Source organism: Panthera uncia (assembly GCF_023721935.1).
Source record: "Panthera uncia isolate 11264 chromosome C1 unlocalized genomic scaffold, Puncia_PCG_1.0 HiC_scaffold_4, whole genome shotgun sequence".
Classification (NCBI taxonomy): domain Eukaryota; kingdom Metazoa; phylum Chordata; class Mammalia; order Carnivora; family Felidae; genus Panthera; species Panthera uncia.
In genome coordinates, this window is record NW_026057585.1 from 26276511 (window position 1) to 26297330 (window position 20820).

At 44.3% G+C, this 20820-nt stretch overlaps 1 protein-coding gene and 1 long non-coding RNA gene across 2 annotated transcripts in view; one reads left to right on the forward strand and one right to left on the reverse strand.

The window, feature by feature from the left end:
* ABCA4 (ATP binding cassette subfamily A member 4) overlaps positions 1-3222 on the forward strand; it is a 131758-nt gene extending 128536 nt beyond the window's left edge. Inside the window, exon 50 of the mRNA XM_049616790.1 lies at positions 2477-3222. Within this exon, the coding sequence (XP_049472747.1) occupies positions 2477-2482 (6 nt within the window). The 3' untranslated portion in view covers positions 2483-3222. The remainder of the gene's footprint in view (positions 1-2476) is intronic.
* Positions 3223-3389: 167 nt separating this feature from the next.
* LOC125912398 (uncharacterized) overlaps positions 3390-20820 on the reverse strand; it is a 29694-nt gene continuing 12263 nt past the window's right edge. The window contains exon 2 of the long non-coding RNA XR_007454706.1: positions 3390-3564. This is a non-coding gene — a long non-coding RNA (uncharacterized LOC125912398). The remainder of the gene's footprint in view (positions 3565-20820) is intronic.

Sequence of the window (20820 nt, forward strand, 5' to 3'; positions counted from 1 at the left end):
TATAACATTGTATGTAAATGTCACGAAACCAATAGTAACTACATTCTTGTTTACATTGTACTACTTTAAAATAATTTCCCTTAATGTCTCTTACAAACAAGAAAAAGGTCATGTCTCTCAATAAGTTCTAGTAAACATTCACCACTTGCCTCCAAAGAAATGTGAGAGCACAGCTTGATGAAATTCAGCAGGCTGCTGGCTTCCCAGCCCCAATTTGTGAGCAAGGACCACACCAACATTTCATTATCTTCAGAGCAGTGTGACTACTTATCAAGGATGTTTTGAGTTCTTAAAGTACTCAGTACTGGAAAATATCTTTTGGGATGAGGTTTATAGAGGGTCGCAATCTGTTTTATGGAAACAAGTAAGGGTCAAGGTTTTGATAGAAAACTAGAAGATAGATGATCAGTCAACTACGGTTTATGATTGAGTGACCATCACATGTGTTTCCAGAATCAGGAACAACTCAGACGAGTTCCTGACCCTTATTCTTTTTTTTTTTTTTTTGGTATGCAATTTTTTTTAACTGAAATGTAATTGACATACAATATTACTTTCAGGTGTACAACATAAAATGTTGTAAAACTGTAGTGATTTGGCAATTATATTCATTACAAATGCTCATGATAGTCACCATACAACATGTTACAATATTATTGACTGTATTCCCTATGCCATACTTTTCATCCCCATGACTTATTTATTTTATAACTGCAAGTTTGTACGTCTTTATCATCTTTACCTATTTCATCCATGCCCCCCACCCCTCCCTCTGGCAACCGCCAGTTTATTCTCTGTATTTATGAGTGTTTCTGACTTATTTGTTTTGATTTTTAGGTTACACATACAAGTGAAATCACATGGTATCTGTCTTTCTGTCTTATTTCAGTTAGCATCATAGCCTCTAGGTCCATCCATGTTGTCATGAATGGCAAGATTTCATTCTTTTATGGCTGAATTATATTGCATTGTGTGTGTGTGTGTGTGTGTGTGTGTGTGTGTCACATCTTTTTCTTTAGTTTTTTTATTTGAGTATAGTTGACACACAATGTTATGTTTCAGGTATACAACATAATAATTCAACTTCTCTATACCTTATGCTATGCTTACCACAATATACCACATCTTTATCCATTCATCTCTCAGTGGACACTTGGGCTGCTTCCATATCTTGGCTATTGTAAATAATGCTGCAATAAACAGAGGAGTGCATATATCCCTGTGAGTTAGTGTTTTTGTTTTCTTTGGGTAAATACCCAGAAGTGGAATTACTGGATCATATGGTATTTCTGTTTTCCACGGTGTTTTCCACAGTGGCTGCACCAATTTGTATTCCCACCAACAGTGCATGAGGGTTTCCTTTTCTCCACATCCTCACCAACACTTGTTATTTCTTATCTTTTCGATACTAGCCATTTTGACTAGTATGAGATGACATCTCATTGTGGTTTTGATTTGTATTTCCCTGATGTTGAGTGATGTTGAGCATCCTTTCATATGTCTGATGGCCATTTGTATGTCTTCTTTGGAAAAATGTCTATTCAGGTCCTCTGCCCATTTTTTAATTGGATTTTTTTTTTCTGGTGGTGAGTCTGATCCTTAATCTTACACATTGTTAAAGAGTTTCCATGTATAACTCATAACCTTATCAATTAGTTTCTGAAGTATTGTCAACCTTGACTGGGATCTTTGCCCTACCTCAAAGCATGTTCTTAGCCCTTAATACTAGTTTAATCATCTTCTTAAGAGGATGTGTGATTTTTAAACCAGAGAATTGATAAACCACATTTTGTCCAGATTTGGTAGGCCTACATCCAACCCCTTCCTTACTGACACTCCCACCCACCCCCCATAACTGGTATAGGAATTCATCTCTACCTTCTAACCAGACACCATGTCTCTGCAGTTAAAAAAGGTGTCCAATTCTCTAGGAGCTGGACGTAATGCCTGACTTTGATTTGGAGCCTGCTATCCTAACCCCAGCTTCAATTTCTCCCACCTTTCCATGCCCCTGTCAGATTTTCATGCTTCCCAGGAGCCACCTCTGTAGGAACTACACAAAGGGAATTCTGTACCTCATGAATTACCTAAGTTATGATCTTGGTTTTCAAGACAAGAAGAGCATGGTAACGTTTTTAGGCTAAAAACAAACCAAAAGATACCATGACAGCCTTTGGAAACTGCACAGAGGGTGTAGCTTCCCTCTAAGAGGTAAGCATGTGCACACATATGGCATGAGTCTTTGTAATGTCTACACTGTAGAGCCAGAGGGACCTGAGGGGTCATCTGGTCCAACCTTTTCGCAGACAAGGAAACAAGCATGGCCCGTACGTTGGTGATCTGACAGAACCACTGTCCTCAGCGGAGCTTCCTTCAGCAATTGATTGACAGCTGTTTAACTTTTAAAATCTAAAAGCCAATGTGCCATCTCTTCAAAAATCCAGGATGACAAGAGTCCATCTGACCTCCTCCACAGGTCTGATCTCCACACCACTCATTCGCTATGGCCGGAAAGAAACCGTGGGCAGCTGGAAATGCGGGAGCCTTTGCCATGTGGTCATCTGACCAGACCAGCTCAGCAGCAGAAACAAACACATGCAGGCCAGGCAGCGGACTCCAAAGCGGACTCTTTCAGAGAAAAACCAAGACTGACTTGCTCACCTGGAACACCTGACGGTAAAACTGACCCGGGCAAACAAATGTGAAACCCTTTTCATCCAGCCAGCAGAAGTAGAACCCCAGCCTACCCTCCTAGTGGCACTGACTGGATATCACTCTCGTTTTCAATGGATCTGCTTGTGTGTGTGTGTGTGTGTGTGATTTTTAAGGAGAAAATAAAGTGCAAACGTGCTTATCACAGACTGAATTCACTCGTCTCCCGGTGTGCGTCATCTGGTATTTAGACCTCCTTTGTGCCTGCGTAGCTTCCTGTCGCTGTGTGAGCTTCTGTGAGAGTTGTCCCAGAAGTGCTAGTCACGGCAGGATTCTGCAACACTGGGGTGGAAGTGAATGGACTGGTCTTGAGGTTCCACGGCAAGTCTGCTTTAGAGGGTTTGAGGAAAACACCCAGCTGGTAATACATGTAAACATTATCCATCGTCAGCCGGGTATTACCTGAATCTAGGTTTCCTGTCTGCTTGCCCAGCTTATTGAGTGCCTACCTCATAGGTGTAATTAGGACAGGAGACAAAGAGGCAAGGGCAGGTGAGAGTGGATCCTCGGTTGGATATGAGATCCAGTATGTATATGTAACTGTTTAAAGATGTCGACGCCTCACTCATACAGTGCCGTGCCATTTCCACAGTGCTGACGTGTGCATCTTCTGCAGGGATGTTAGGGGGTAGTGGTTCACAGGACATCCGATTGCTCACAGAAAAGCTCACGAAGAATCAGAACATAATCGTTTTTAATCCAAACCATTTTAAGAGACTTGTAGATTAGGAGAGCAAACGGTGCCTTGCCAAGACGGTCTTCTCTGTATGGTCCACAGACAGGCTTCCTAGTTCAAGCACTTTCTGAAGCAGGGCTGCTCCACACACATAACACTCAGTGTAATCCAAAGTCCTGGGGTGAGGGAGGAAAGCAGGAGAGAGATGCTGACACTCAGTAGCTCTTCCCGAGAAGGGCAAGTGGAAGAAAGTGAACATGAGGAGGTGACCTTTTTCCCTCGGCGAGACTCCTATGCTTCCCCAGAGGCAGAAAGCAGAGGGCTTACACAGCTTTAAATCCTGCACAGTTACTGGCCCACCGTTTTACCCATTATAGATGTTTATCAGGAAACTACAGATTTACAAAACCACTCTGGTAGCCTCATAGCTTAATCTGGTTTTGACTTTTTTTTTAATCTACCAATGACCCAAACCATAAAACCATTTTAACTAGAATTAAAATAGTTTGGGAAAGCCCAGAGCATGCTGTTGATACTTACCACATGCCCTTGCATTCTGTTTGGTTTTGTCATCTAAGTCAGCAACTACCATATCACAAAGGAGACTAAGGTGTGGGGAGAGGAGCATAATCACTCATTTGTGCTGGGTCGTGATGGTTTGGGGAAGGAGTCCAGGACTGGGAAGAGTCAGATATGGGAGGAAATCCCACCCTGCCTGGGGGAGGGAAGCTCAGTTTAGCTGCCCGTCTCAACTACACCTGAGCTCTCCACTGGAAATGTCTGTCTTTTCTGTCATTTTCCCCGGCTCCTGACACACAAAAAACACTCAATAATTACTTGCCAAACTAAACATTATAAAAACCCAGCAAGGAAAGATATGCAGAAAAGAAATAGGTCCAAGAAAATGATACCTCTGAAAGCTAAAGACAGCAGCAAAGGGCAGGTAGACCAACAGGGATGCCATGCTTTTTTAAAAAATACCAATTACAAAACACACGCAGGGGGAAAAAAATCCAGGAGGAACAGGCATGTTTACGCTTCATTTGGGTTTGAAGAGTATTCCTGTTGGAAGCGTGGCTCAAATATCCTGAGAACATATTACTCTATTAAAAGGTCTCCCAATCTGATTTAATAAGATTTACAAAGAAGAGGTAGAGAAATAGAGAGTCAGTTCAGAAAAAAGACCACTCAGGAGATATTCCAGGAATGTGACTTGTTGCCAGATCTTCTCAGGTTCCAGTTCTCTGGGGGAGCTGAAGATTTTGGAATAATGGAGAATCAAAAAAGAATCTTTTACTCTGAGTAAAACAAAACAAAACAAAACTCCTAGAAAACTTTACTTTTGCCTGCTATTATGCTCTCCTAAAGAGACAGTAAAGGGAAAGTGAGGCAGACAACAAGCTTTGGGCTTGGAAGAAAGATACCCTGTGACACCTTGGGTACTTGCCCCGGGGCCAACAAGGATGCAGTTCTGTAACACCAGTCCTGCAAAGTTTATGGAGAAAGAAAGATTATCCCTAGAAATACGGCAGCATGACCTTGGTGGGACAGCTGTTTCAAGCACCAGAAAGACTTAGACCACTAAGCCCAAGCTATGTGGGGCTTGGTTTCCTCAATGTGATAATTCAGTGCCTCAAGCAGATCCCAAGATTAATCATTTGTGACTCCTGATGTTTACAGGGCAGAATTGCTACCACATATTGTCCAAGGTGGTTGTAAGTTAAGAAAAACTTAGGTGCTAGAAGTTTCAGATTCATAGAACAGCCTTGTAGAACTACAAAATACCTCAGTGTTCAAAAACTAAGGCCTTAACGAACTGTTTTGTTTTGCACCATTTTATTGGAAAAGGAAACCATTTCCCAAAAAGATTAAATTACTTGGCTGGCCATGCAGCCTTCCCTGCGAGTCCCACTCTGGTCTTCCTCCAGTTATTTCACGCCCGTGTCCAAGGAGGCATCAGGCCCAGAACTCTGGAATTCCCTTCCCAAATGTTCTAAAGTCTGCTTGTAGGGCCTGCATGGGCCTCTTTCCTGGATTAAAGGTGGTCTTCAATCATGCAGACTCATGTCTACACGTGGCACGTGAGGCCCCTTGGGAAAGCAGGAGAGGGAGGTGAGCCATGGGGCAGTTGGCTCTGCATCAACGTAGTCCAATATGGAGCTCCGTGGAAACCAAGAAGTCAGAATTTGAACTTCTGTCATCATGAAGGTCATTATGGAGCAGTTTGCTAGCTTAATTTATATTCTTTTTTTTTCAATATATGAAATTTATTGTCAAATTGGTTTCCATACAGCACCCAGTGCTCATCCCAAAAGGTGTCCTCCTCAATACCCACCACCCACCCTCCCCTCCCTCCCACCCCCCATCAACCCTCAGTTTGTTCTCAGTTTTTAACAGTCTCTTATGCTTTGGCTCTCTCCCACTCTAACCTCTTTTTTTTTTTTTCCTTCCCCTCCCCCATGGGTTTCTGTTAAGTTTCTCAGGATCCACATAAGAGTGAAAACATATGGTATCTGTCTTTCTCTGTATGGCTTACTTCACTTAGCATCACACTCTCCAATTCCATCCACGTTGCTACAAAGGGCCATATTTCATTCTTTCTCATTGCCACGTAGTACTCCATTGTGTATATAAACCACAATTTCTTTATCCATTCATCAGTTGATGGACATTTAGGCTCTTTCCATAATTTGGCTATTGTTGAGAGTGCTGCTATAAACATTGGGGTACAAGTGCCCCTATGCATCAGTACTCCTATATCCCTTGGGTAAATTCCTAGCAGTGCTATTGCTGGGTCATAACTTAATTTATATTCTTAAAGAATTGAGACATATATTACATGAGAACTCCCAAAAGGTACTCTCCTCAGAGCCTTTCCCAAAGCTCACCATGATACACTCAGCTTTCTGGGCAGGTGCCTGATATTAAGCTTCAGATGTATATGTCTTGTGGGACTTGGCCTAAACTAGTCATCCTCTTGATCTTGTACATTCGTAACTTTCACAAGGAACCACAGCTTACTATTACCAAATCCCATAGTCTTCGGTCATGGTGAGTTTCAGGAAGCACATTTCATCTACAAAGCACAGCATGGGTAGCACCTGGTCAGACAGCATTCCGGCCCGCAGTGTGGCAGTGCTGCTAGTTTCGTTTTCCATCATAGCTTGGCAGTCTCTTTGGTCTTGAACGATACTGACTGCTGCCAGAGAAGCAAAGGAGTAAGAGAGAAGAGGAAAGAAACTGAAGGCAGAAGAAGAGGAACAGAAAAAATTCCAGTGTTCCATTTTTCTGGGAATTAAGCAGAAAAGAAGACATAGCCTCTGTCTTCATGGTGTTAACATCCTCACACAGGGGTCAGCCCACTTTCCGAAAAATATCAAACATTTTCAGCTTTGCAGGTCAGACAGTCTCTGGTTGAAACACTCAATTTGGCCACTGTAGCACGGAAGCAGCTGTGGACAGCATTTAATGGAATGGGTGAGGCTGGATTTGGCTCACAGGCCATACTGTGCCCACCCTGTTCCAGTGAGTAAGCAGAGTTAGTATTAGAGGGACAGCAAAAGCAGCTCCGGGTGCCTTTTAGGGACTCCCAAACCACTTGTTGCCTTTCCCGTTATACAGTGGGGACTTTCACTCCAAATGAGCAAGGATAATTCTTAGGATGGAAAATGAGGACGATTTTCAAGCTCAGAAGCTATCATTTTAGATCTCCAATCTTGATTGATGGCTCCAAAACAGAAGATGATCCTTATCAATAACAACCGACAGCAACCAGCCTACAGGAAGGTGTCACTGAGCTTGGCTTTTTGCCTGCTTCACATCCACCAGGTCTCATGCAACAGGATATCTTATGGGCGGAAGCGTCAATTCTTGGCCTAAAGCAGCGCCTAAGGGCCCAGCTCCAAATATCCATGTTCCTTCCCTCAGCTAACCAAGAAGCTCTATAGAAACAAAGTAGCACAGTCAGTAGATTGATTAATGTTTAAATATGGGCTCTTGGGCAAAAATGTCAGGGAAGAACTAGGAAGTCTGCATTTATTTTTAGTCCTCTATTTGGACAGAGTTTCCCTTTTTTGGAGTAACCAGTGGTATTTACCACTATAAAGACATAAGCCTTGAAATTTACAGAATGCTAAGCCATTATAAGCAACTTTGTACATTTAAAAAATTTTTAATTATCATCCATCTCTGAGATTCTGAACTCTTCTCCCCCTAAGGCTCAACATCTCAGGGTCACCCTCCTCCTTGATCTCCTCCTCCTCCTTCCAGCTTCCAGCATCACTAGGTCATTCTCAGCGGTCCCTCTTATTTTGCTTTTATCATTTCCCTTTCTCCACTACCTTTACTGCTTTTTGCCTGGGTGATGTTCCAGCTTCTAACTGGGCTGATCTGTCTTTTCTCCCATCCATTGATACCATACTCTGCTTCCCAAAATTAAGCTCTTGAATTCTGTTCAGTAATCATTACTGAGCAGCTGTTTTGAAATAGGCACTGTGCTAATTACGATGAAACAAGAATAAAGCTCTAACATCACTCCGGTTGGGAAGCTGTCCCAGAAACAGATCAGGTCAATGCAGTAGGAAGAGTGCTATAGACCAAATGTTTATGTCCCCTCAAAATTCATGTGGTGAAATCTAACCCCCAATGTGCTGGTACTTGGAGGTGGTGGGGCCTTTAGGGGGTCCTTAGGTCATGAAGGTAGAACCCTTGTGAATGGGATTAGTCCCATCCTAGAGAGCTCCCCAGCCATTCTGTCATACACAGTTACAGGGAAAAAACAGCCATCTGTGAATCAGGAAGTAGATCTTCATCAGATGCCCAATCTTCCAGCATCTTGATCTTAGACTTCTAGCCTCCAAAACTGTGAGAAAGAAATTTCTGCTGTTTATAAGCTACCCAGGCTACAGTATTCTATTGTGGCAGTCTGAACAGACTGAGATAGAAGGAAGAGGAAAAGAGAAGGAGAGAGAGAGAGAATATAAATGAATGACCTATAGGAGCCCAGAGGAAGCCCACTCAATCCTGACAAGCAGGAAGTAGGAGGGAATAGAGAAGTCTTCCCAAAAAGATCATGCACCTACTCAAGTTTCCAGTGATTCTCATAAATCTCAGAATAAGGTACAAAACCCTCAACTTGGCATTAATAGACTTTCATTTGTCCCCAATTTACCCTTCCAGTTTTAATCCTTGTCAGTCCCCATTATATATGTATAATCCAGCCAAACCAAATCCCTAAAAGGCCTTCATTTTCTTATCTCCCTGTTTTTAATCATTCTCCTCCCCCCTAGTATCCAGATATTAAGAACTATTAAGATTCAAAAAGAGAAGACAAACAGCCCTAGAGAACAATGAGCAAGGAATATAAATAGGCACTTCACAGAAGAGGAAACTCATATGTCACTAAACATATGAAAAGATGCTCAGTCTCACTAGTAATCAAGGAAATGGAAATCCAAATAATAGGATACTACTTAGCACCTATCAAATAATACTGTCAATAATACTGTCAAATAATACTGTCTTAAGTCAGCTTGGGCTGCTATAAGTACCATAGACTGGGTGGCTTATGACCAACAGAGATGTACTTCTCATAGTTCTAGAGGCTGGAAGTCAGGGCACCAACATGGTCAGGCTCTGGTGAGAGCCCTTTTCTGGGTTGCACATTGCTGATTTTTGTTGTATCCTCACATGCAGAAGGAGAGCAATCTAGCTTTCTAGCCTCTTATAAAGGCACTCAGCCCATGGATAAGGGCTCTACACTCATGACCTAATTACTTCCCAAAGACCCCCACCTCCTAATACCATCACATTGGAGACTAGATTTCAATACATGAATTTCAGGGGGCACAAACATTCAGTCCATAAAAGCTATCAAACCTGGGGCAAAGTCACGGGGTTGTGGGAACTCTCACTACTGGTGGGAGCATGTGATGGTTGTCCCCAAGGCCACCCCTACGTTCAGAGACTGGCTAGGAGGACTTGCATATAGTTGTAGTCATGGCTAAGATTTATTACAATGCAATATAGTGTCTGTCCTCCTCTTCCACAATAACAGAGTAATGGCTCGGTGTGTGGTTGCCCAGGTAGGGACTGTGTTCCTTACACTTGTAGCAAGGGGTAGTGTTGTCACTGAGTTCACTCTGGCAGAATGAAGTGGAAGTGATAATGTGCACCATTGGAACCGGAATGCACTTCCCTGCTCTCTTCTCCAATCTAATATCTGGACTTGGTTTTGTGGTAACCCAGCTTCAACCATGGAAATGACCTCAAGGACTTGGGATGGCAGAGCTACAAGATAGAAGGACTATGGGTTCCTGAGTAGGGAGGGGGGCGGGGGGCAGGGGCTGGGAGGGGGCAGAGCTGCCCAACAATGCAGCACACACCTCCTAGACTATGAGGTGGCCCAAAATCGTTTGCATCTTGCTTACAGCAGCCTAGATTGGTTGACTTAAGTGATGTGATAGAAATATCATTTTTGACTCACCCAACAGCCAAAAACGAGCCATTCTAGACTGAAGCCAAGAAGCCAATGCTGTAACAGGCCCCTAGGCCCTGTGCACTGGCAACAACGGGCCCTGGGTCAGCTAACAAGGAGCTTGCCTTGAAGGGAAGGAAACTGGGCTCCCCATTCCACGTGGGGAAGCATACACACTCCCTCTGAAGAAACTCAGGCAGCTACGTAGGGCATTAAAGCTTCTCAACAGAGCAAGCCTGGAAACCCCTGCTTAGATGTACAAATGTCCTCAGGAGAACCCAGAACACTTCCTGCAAGCCTGGGACCGGCTGCCAGCTCAGCAGCTGGCTCCACACTAATCATTGGGAACTCTTTCTCTAGGAAGACGCAGTAAGCAACATCACTGGACCCAAAAACCAGCTGGGCTGGTGTTGGATAGACCAGGGAGAGAGAGTGTTTATCAAGCAGGATTGAATCTCCATAAAATTATCCGGTTCCGAGCAAGGCTACTAGCAGCTCCCAAGCCATGTGAATCCCAATTCCAACTGGCTACTCACCAGATAACGCTCAGGGATCAAAGATCAGTTGTTACATAACATAGACATGGCCCACAGCAGGGGTGCACGTGCGTGCACACACATACACACACACACACTTTTATTAGCAGCAGACCTTGGCTTTGATAACTACATTCTACCCCATTTGCTCAGGAGTGTGTTTTTATTTTTAATAACTCCAAATAATGAATGCCTATTTTTCTTTTTTTTTTTTTAGTTTTTTTGGAAAGAGAGAGACAGAGCATGAAAGGGGGAGGGGCAGAGAGAGAGGGAGACACAGAATCGGAAACAGGCTCCAGGCTCCGAGCCATCAGCCCAGAGCCTGACGCGGGGCTCGAACTCACGGACCGCGAGATCGTGACCTGGCTGAAGTCGGACGCTTAACCGACTGCGCCACCCAGGCGCCCCAATGAATGCCTATTTTTGATGTTCTATAAAAAAAAAAAAAAAAAAAAAATAGGCCAGCTATCTGAAGGCACTAAGGCAGAAGGAAACTAGGGTATCTGACCCTGGACCTTGCAAAAAGGAGTGTGGAATTTGCCAACGGATGTAGCTATGAAGATATTTTCAATAATTAGCATTTTCAACAATTTTCAGCCTGTCTCTGAGAAACAGCCTGGACTCTTCATTAGAGGCAATAAAAAGATTTAAGGAACTTGCCCAAGGCCAGAGGGAGACTCCATGTCGGAGCCAGAATTAGGCTCAAGTCTTAATGGCCCCCATCGGTCTTCAGCCAATGCTCACACCTTCCAGTCTTTTAATTAAAAAGAAGAGCAGAGAGAGGCGCCTGGGTGGTTCAGTCAGTTAAGCATTTGGCTTTGGCTCAGGTCATGATCTTGCAGGTTCGTGGGTTTCAACCCCGCATCAGGCTTTGTGCTGACAGCTAAGAGCCTGGAGCATGCTTTGGATTCTGTGTCTCCCTCTCTCTCTGTCCCTCACCTGCTCACTCTTTCTTTCTCTCTCTCTCTCTCAAAAATAAATAAAAATTAAAAAAAAATTTTTCAAGGAAAAAAAAGAGAAACAGATGGGTATCAAGCAAAGGCCAAAACTGCATGTATATGCTTGCCAGACCCTCTTCTCAGAAAGCATAGTATTTCTATAATTACCAACAAAGAGCTGAAAGGAAGGAAAGAAGAGAGGAAGGGGATAGGTTTTGCAGTTCTTAAAACACTAATGAGACGCAAAGCTAGGGATTGGGCAGGAGGATAGGTGGAGAAGAGATCTGAAACAGTGCCGTAACTGTGTGCAGAGAGACCAGGTAGCTGAGGTCGTGCACAGAACTGAGCAGGGAGCATCAGGCTGGAACGGACTTTGGGGGACACAGGGACAGTATTTCCTCACGACACTCTCCAACAGCATCATTCCATGGGAAATCCGATGAACAAACATTGTTTCATGAGGTTCTGTGATGAGGTGAAAAGAATGGCAGATATCAGGCCAAACTAGAAGAGACAAAAGGATTTAAGAAAGCTAAAGCAGCAGAGGTGGTGAGACACTTGGACTAAACACTCCGGAGCCGTGACATGCCCTGGGGCTCTGGGAACAGACTCCACGAGCGAGGAGAGGCTGGACAAGAGCCTCCTGTCAGGCTGCGGTTGCAAAAGGCAGGCAGAGGTAAAGCTGGCAGTGGAAGTTCCAGAGCCTGCGTCTCGCAGCTTTAGGAGTGTTGAGAATGTTCTAAACGTGAAAACACATAGGCCTCCTATTCCGTGATCTGCCTTCATGTGGGCGACAGATAAAGAAGAGTTATGGTTGGCCAGAGCAGAAAGAGGGATGGTGGCCTCTTTTAAAACCACAAAAGCCATGGTCTGGAGCAGAGTCCAAGAAGGGAGAAGGCTTGCTTCCTCTCTCTGCTTTCAGCCATGTGGGGACACAAGGGAAGTCAGCAGTCTGCAACCCAGAAGAGGGACCTCATCAGAACTCTACCATGCTGGCACCCTGCTCTTAAACTTCCAGCCTCCAGAACTGTGAGAAATAAAATTTTGTTGCTTATTTAAAAGGGGAGGGGGGAGGTTAAGATTGTCATCAAGGGGTTGATTTCTTGACACCAGGCCCAGATGCCCACCCTCCCACAGGTGTCATGTTCCCACAAACACACACAGGGCCCACAGCTAGTCTTCAGTGGACTGCCCAAAACAAGGCCTTCATTGTAAAACCTCACCGCACGGGCTTGCCATGCTGTCCCCGGAGCTCATGGAAGGTAGTGCTAGCTCTACCTTTTCCAAACTCTTCATAGTTCTTGGCCCAGTTTTTGTCTGGTTCCGGACTCTTGCTGATGGTGGTGTTTGTGGCCCCTTCCACAGTTGCTGCCTTCAGGACTTGGCAACGCTACTTGATCTTAGGAGCGCCAACCCTTGGTGTGCCCGCCAATGCTGACCCAGACCGTCACTCCTTTCTCCTTGAAAGTCCTGGGGTAGGACCTCTATCTTAGTTTCAGCTTCTGGGTTCCCTGACCCCCCACTATAGCCTACCCCCAACCAACGACCCCAGTGGCCTACCAGTCCTACCACGGGCCTGTTGAGCATGGTTTTGCATAGTTTGGACAGGACCACAGTGGGACTTGTGATTGTACTTCCATTTGTACTTTGTTGCATATAGTATGCCTAATCATGGCTACTAAAGTGTACACGGTTAATCTTACTGCCTGAGCTGCTTCTGTATTAATCCCTTTGTTGTCCTTAAGAGAATTTAAAATAAATACCACTGCTGCCATTGGAGTTCTGTTAAGAATATGTACTAAACCCAGTAGACCCAAGTCTCTGGTGCCTCTAACTTGAGAACTCGATTCATTTGCAACTGTTTCGGAGCCTCTACTAAGGGCCAGGAAGCATAGTACACACTGGGAAAACAGGGACAAGACATGGCCCCCATTCCTGTGGAACTCATAGTCCAATGGGGAGAAATATGAGTACCCAAATGATTATGAGTCAGCATAAGCACCGCTAAGAGGTAAGTGGAAGAAGCATGCTTAACCCAAAGGAGACATGGCTGAGTACATTATTAAAAGGAGAAAAGAAAACAAAGGGAAGGAGGCAGGGGAATGGGAGGGAGCATGTTCTAAGCAGTGGGAGCAACGGAGGGGGGGGGGGGCGGGGTGAGAGACCCTAACTCTGTGGAGTGCATCAGTCTGGCTAGAAGCTGGGAGTACAGGGTGAGCAGGTGCTTCCAGGGGGAGAGAAGATAGGGACAGATCCGTATCCTGGTGGGTCTTGTACTCCAGGCTCTGCAGTTTGGATTTTATCCTGTAACAGGAGATATCCATGGGGGAGTTTGTTCTAACTATGGTTCCCGAATGCTGCACACAGAAATTCAGATTTAGCAGGTCAGAGAGTGGACCCAGGAATCTGCATTTTTATAAGCACTCCCTTTGCTGGATGAGTTTGTTGAAGAGGATGATTGGACAACACTTGTCTAAATACAGCTGTAGGAGATGTAGAGCCATAGAGGGGTGGTGTGATCAGATCTGTTTCAGAAAAGTCACTCTGGCAGAAAGTACCCCATCCATGCTCACTCAGCAAAGCTCCCTAATCCTTTGATAATCCCCCAGTAACCTTCTGCTACCCATGGGGTGTAGAGCTCAGAGTAGGCTCTGAAACAGACAGACTCCTGAGAAAAGAGGCCACTGGGAGGGTCATGCCTGAGTACTCCTGGACTGTTTTCCTTGCGACATTTGTAGCCCCAAACCCAGGTCAACCAGTGCTTGCTGCGAAAACACAAAAGCTTTGGGGCCCTAGGTCCACTGATGGACCTCTGGATTCTAGAGAATACAGGCTGTGCTGGGGGCTGGAGCCTGGGGTAGATCTATGTCCAGTCTAGTCAGGGCCACAGGAGCTCTGGACAGGACAGAACCTGTGCTCGTTTGGTTAACAAAAGCCCAGGGGGAATTTGGGTGCAGGCCATGTCAGCTACTTACCTGAAAAGCCAAGTCTATCATTTCAGAGAATGGAACTCACCCTGCTTGTAGCCCAGTTTCCTACAGCCAGTGGTGATTAATACATTGATAAATACGACAATGACATTCCAACCAAGAGCCTGCCCACTCACCCCCTTGGAGCTGCCTAACCAACTGAGCAGGATTTCTGCAGAAAAATGCCTGCTCATTATCTGGTGATTCTGAGCCTGGTAAAAAACCCAAGCCAACTGACACTGGCTGACAGCATGGAAGGTTAGGTAATGTTCACATTACCCTGGTGCTCACCACCCACGTGCATCCCAGGATGAACCCTCAGAGCCCAGCCCTGGTCGCATCTTCCGTGCCTCTTCCACGGCAAAGCTGCGTCTCCCCCAGGATTGCACGATGCCATCGTCTGTAACATTTCATTTCATATTCTGCCATCTCAGAGGGCAAGAACCATATGTTTCAGGCTTCTTTTTTCTGATTCCCTACGCCAATGAGTGGCCACTCAAATGAGCATGCTTGAAACAACCATGAGGCCTCTGTCTGGGCCCATGTTCAGCCACTGAGCCAACATGCTAAGAGCTCAGCCCTGCAGCCACACAGTCACCAGCTTCTAGACCAAGACATGTGTTTCTTGAACACTCCCTAGATTTTTCTTTTTTTGGCTTACACTTAGCAGGATTGCCCCACCACTGGATGAATCCTGACTGGCATTTGCTGTGACTAAGCCTCATTGACACTCTGGTGGAACACCACTGAGGATCTAGAGAAGAAAATGGAAAAATAATCTCTTTCAACTGCTTTAAACAGCAAGTAGGAGATGATTCCATTTAAAGCAGCTACAAGGTACCTAACTCAAATATTTTGGCTTTTCTGTGTCAACTTGTCTGTCAGTTTCCAGGCCATAAACATTTAAAAAATCATTTGTATGTGATCTAATGACATTTGTGAGTGTGTAGTCAATACCTAAAAAATCTAAGAAACATCAACCTCATATAATTAATCAAAAGATCAGTTTCAATATAGGTATCAAAAATCTTTATCATGGGGCACCTGGGTGGCTCAGTTGGTTGAGCGTCTTGATTTGGGCTCAGGTCATGATCTCACAGTTCATGAGATCGAGCCCCACATCAGGCTCTGCTGCTGACAGTGTAGAGTCTGCTCGAGATTCTCTCTCTCCTCTCTCTCTGTCCCTCCCCTTCATGCACAATTTCTCTCTCTCTCTCTCAAATAAATAAACATACAAAATATTTATCATTAACAGTGAGTTCATAGAGAGTCAAGCATTTGTAATCAGCTTTCAATACCATGATTCAAGCTTGAAGGAATGGCTATCAAAGATACTATTCTACTCTAAAGAACTAAAGTAATAATGTCATTACAGTTCATTAATATGAGGAGTTGAGTGGTTGGCCCTAGTAAGATCCAATCAAGTACACTATGTCTTGGTACAGAGGCCAAGAGGTCAGGACAATCCAATGATGATGGTCTCTTTGCTGTCCATGATGCCTGGTGAGTTTGTAATTCACCTAACTGGTGGGCACTGTCACCACCCATTGTGATATGGAATAAAGATACCTGAAATCTTGAGAGAACTTTAAGATTTAGGATTCAGGAATTGGTTTATTTTAATTAAAATAAACCTTTAAGTAGTCTTCAAAATGATATGCTCTTGTCATCTTATAACTATTTTGTCAAAAATAAGGACATATATGTAAGATACTTTCACATACACGATATTCATTCTATGTCATTTAATTCTAGATATTATTATCCCAACTTTTATTAAGAGGATTAACCTGGGGCTCAGGGAGAGACTCAAGATCATATAACTGGTAAGTCGCAGAGTTGGGACTCACCCAGATCTGTCTGCCCCAATTTTCATATTCCTTCTGCTACACTTTCTATCTATGATACCTAGGTTTGCTCCTTTTATCCAGAAGACACAATTGTTTCTCGATCTTATAGTCAAGAATTTCCAGCTGGTGTAAACAAAAATTACAACGAAAAACTCTACATATTGGTCATATGTGTCCTACTGGTCTAGGGTGTCCCCTGGCATATTTAAACCAGTGCCAATAAGGCCAGAACCAAAGGTTAGGGGGTCCACTGCCACACTTCTACCCTTCCCAAATGCCTTCAGCCCAGGGACACTACTCAGAAGCACAGGACAGGTTTTCAGACACCCAATGACAAAAGTGAGTTTCAGTAGATTAATATTTACTCCTGAAACGTGCACACAAACAGCTGTGCTGCCCTTCATCTTAACAGCCATACAAAAGGCTTTATGTGCCCCTGGCTGTTTCCTCTCAGAGACTGGATATCAGACAGGTTGGGCAGAGTCCTTCCCATTTTCAAATAAACCCCAAATGCCTCAAGCTGTAATAATTGTGTGACAAAGGCTGTGACTCCTTAACTACCCCCCACCCATAGCAAACAGAGTAGGCTGAAGAGACATAATAGGAATGAGGAACACTAACATTTGTCAAGTTCTCATTATGAGCTAGAAGCTTTCAAAATAACCCTGCGAAGTAGTTATTTTTACCCCTGCTTTTAAGATAAGGCCACCCAAACTGGGAGATTGAATTATCTACCAAGCTATAGAACTAATGAGAGACACAGCTAAGATTTAAACCTAAGCCTGTCTCTCTTAACACCCATGGGTTTGGAGGGAGGTGTTCAGGGCTGTGTTTGTTGCATATAGGGGCAAGCTGAAGAATCACTGTAGACCATGGAGACTGAGTTTCAGAGGGGTCCAGGACTCTCCTGCCCGCAATGTCATCCCTACCCTGGTGAGGTGGGCAAGTAACCATGAGTTCTGAGCAGCTCTGAGACCCTAAGATCCTCAATGTCTTCTGGATGACTTAATCAATGACAGTACCTTATTCTATTTCATTTAATGGTTATCTCTTCAATGGTTTCATGGTTATCTCATTTAATTTCGCTTCATATAATTTTATTCTTCCTTATGATGATGAAGGTATTTTTATTCATAGCATACTTCTTTCTGACCTTGGCTAAATCTATGCTAATGAGGTGACTAGTAGTGGGCCCCCTACATAGCTTCAGAGGAAGCAACCATGTGATTAGATCTGGGGGTGGGAGGGGGAAGGGCTGAAAGTTGAGTTCAATCACCAATTGCCAATGATTTCTTCAGCCATGCCTATATAAAGAAACCCCATATAAAAATTGTAAACAACAGGGTTTGGGAGCTTCAAATTTGATAACCATAATCACATACTGGGAGCGTTGGGTACCACTACTTCACCAGGACAAAAACTCCTGCACTGGAGACCTTTCTGGACCTCGTCTTATGTACCTCTTCATCTGTTCCATTTATATTCTTTAAAACATTTTTTTAATGTTTATTTATTTTTGAGAAAGAGAGAGATAGACTGTAAGCAGGGGAGGGGCAGAGAGAGAGGGAGACACAGAATCCGAAGCAGGCTCCAGGCTCTGAGCTGACAGCAGAGAACCCGATGTGGGGCTCGAACCCACAAACCATGAGATCATGACCTGAGCTGAAGTTGGATGCTTAACCAACTGAGCCACCCATGTGCCCCAGGTCCATTTATATTCTTTACAATAAAATATGATCGTAAGTATGTGTTCCTGAGTTCTGAGTATTGTTCTAGCAAATTATCAAAACTGAGGGGGTAAGAGGATCATGGGAAGCCCCAGTTTTGTAGTCAGCTGGGTAGAAATACTGGTACCCTGGGGACCCCATTTGTACTTGGCATCTAAAGCGGGGCAGTCTTATGGGACTGCACTCTTAACCTCTGGGGTCTTTGCTAACTTCCAACAGTTAGTGTGATAATTGAGTTGAATTGCTGGACACCCAGTTGGTATTGGAGAATTGGTTTTTGATAAAAAATGACACACTTATGCTCCTAGGAAAGTGTCTGGCACATAGTAGGCACTCAACTAATATTTGCTGAATATATGATGGAGGGATGTCATCTCCCCTATACCGAACTGCTGTGAAAGTTCTCCTATTTTGGCCATCATATTCTTTGGCATCCACACTTTCTTCCTAATGGCTCTCTGATAATCCAACAAATGAATATTTTTGAGGTCCCAACAAGTGCCAGGTACAGAGAGTTACCAACATTGATGAAGTTAGCCAAGAGTCATTGAGGATCTTAGGGTCTCAGGGCAGCTCAGAACTTGTGGTTATTTGCCCACCCCACCAGGGTAGGTTTGGATGTTGTGGACAGGAGAGCCCTGGCCTCCTCTGAAAGTCAGTCCTCAGTTTATCTACAGTGATTCTTCAGCTTACCTCACATGCAACGAAACACAGCCCTGAATTCATCCAAACTTCTGAAGCCTGGACTAACATCACCTGGAAAAGACTGGCTCTAAAGACACAAAGTTTGAGAGTCATTCTCAGCAGGAAACAGATGGAACTGCAAAGTGGCCAAGAGCACAATCCTCTATGTTTTCAGCAAACAAGTTTCTCCCACATAGAGCATCCAAGAGCCAGTTGAGTCTCTTGGTCTATCTCTTCTCTTAGCTTTTAGCTTCTACAGCCAACATTTGGGGAATTTTAAAGAAACTCCACTTACCACACAACATTCACAAGAACAAATTCCAGACAGGTTCAAGTGTTTAACTTAAATATACAACTCCTACATTACTAGAAAAGAATATTATTGTAATCTTGCAGTGGAAGAGTCCTTAACATAGAGGCAATAAACGAAAAATGATGTAGATTAGACTAAATAAACTTTGAATCTCTTAAGGACAAAGGACAAGACTAACAATGTGAAAGCTAAACTGATAGAAATATTTTCAGTTTAGATTAAAAGTGATAATATGTAAAGGTAAATAATACATGATACTGATAACATATAAAGAGCTTCTACAAATTAATGTAAACCCTTTGAAGACAAAGGACAAGAAGGAAGAGATTTTTCTTTGTGAGGGTGGACAGGGCCAAAAAAAAAGGGAAAGGAGCAATAAAACAAGAAGAGCATCTCCCCTCCCACTTGATTCCCAGACTAAATTTTAGGCTCCTAGCAGCAGAAATTGATGGGACCATTCAGAAGAGACGCGTTGAGTCTCGGGGTCTAAGCAGAGCAGCCTTGGGCCCCCGATGACAAAGGGTGGTCAGCACATGGTGAACAGATGACCTTTTCCCCATACCCGCCTGAAACTCACTGTCTCAATTCTGCCAGCCAAGGACAGGAAGCTTTGAAGACATGGCACCCATGACCTGGACTTTGGTGTTTGGCTTCTGTGAGTTTCTTCAAGCTTCTGTGAACAGCAGATACACTAGAAGCATGGGAGAGGGGACACAGAAGTTGCTATGTGGAGGGACAACCAACAGGGTTATGGACACAGGGGAGACACCCTTCTGGGGACTTCCAAAAAGAACTGAAGGACGTTTTAAGGGACCAGGGAGCCTATTTTTACGTGGGATCCTGCAATAGAAAATGTCTAGGCATACATGTATATGCATTCCTTTGTCTGGAAGGATGATTTTCTTAGGGAAATGGGATTATAAAAGGAGGCAGGAAATTTCACTTTTGATTGTATACACTTCTGTGATGTTTATTTTTTTCTTGTAAGGAACATATATTACTTTCGTAACAGTAACATACAAGAAGACAGTCCCATTTAGAAAAACAAACAAACAAAAAGGCACCAGATGTAGCATTTGGCTTTCAGAGATTGAAAGTGTGCTGGTGACAGACAGCACGAACCCACAATCACGTCATCAAGTGTACATTGCAGCCTGTGGCAGGGAAGAAAGCACGGAGGGGTAAGATGCATGAGAGATTCCCTAGCCCCAGGTCTGGAACTGAACCACATCCAAGGGCAAAAGCTGGTTTGGTGGCCAGCATGGAGTGCCAGAGTTAGTTATAATCCCTGGCATAGAGGCCAGAACTTTTTCTGCCCCTTTTTCTCTTTTGAAAAAACACCTTCTTTTGTGGGCTCAAAGGGCTTCTCTCACACCCACTTAAGCTGCAAGCAAGAGATGGAATCGAGGTCTCACGCCCTGCTGCTCTCGGGAAAATGTCCAACGTCTTCATCAAGATTCACAAGGCCTGGCCCCTGACTTCCTCTCCAGCCTATCTCTCCCCTCTTCCAGCTCTTGCTCCAGGCAATAAACTACGTGCTGTCCCCAGACTGTCACCTCTCTCACCTGGAACCCCTTGCCTGCCCCTTCATTCCTTCTTCTATCCCCAGCTGCACTGTTACCTCAGAGTCCTGCCAGAGTCCCCCACTGAGTGAGAAACCATCAGCTCTGCTCCTGGAACAGCCTGGGTCATCTCTGAAACATTACCACTCTGTAGAATGGTTGCCTGATTACATGCCCATGGCTCCCACCCGCCTGGTAGCTATTGTCCTGGCCAGGGTGATAGTATTACCACAGTGACCTCCAGTTTGGGCCCTAGGCTCCATAAACATTTGCTGAATGAGTAACTTGCTGGCCTGGCCTAGCCCGTCAGGCACCTTCAGGTCAGGCACCACTGTGTTCTTGCTGGCTCACCATGACCTCCTCAGAGTTCCTGAGGGA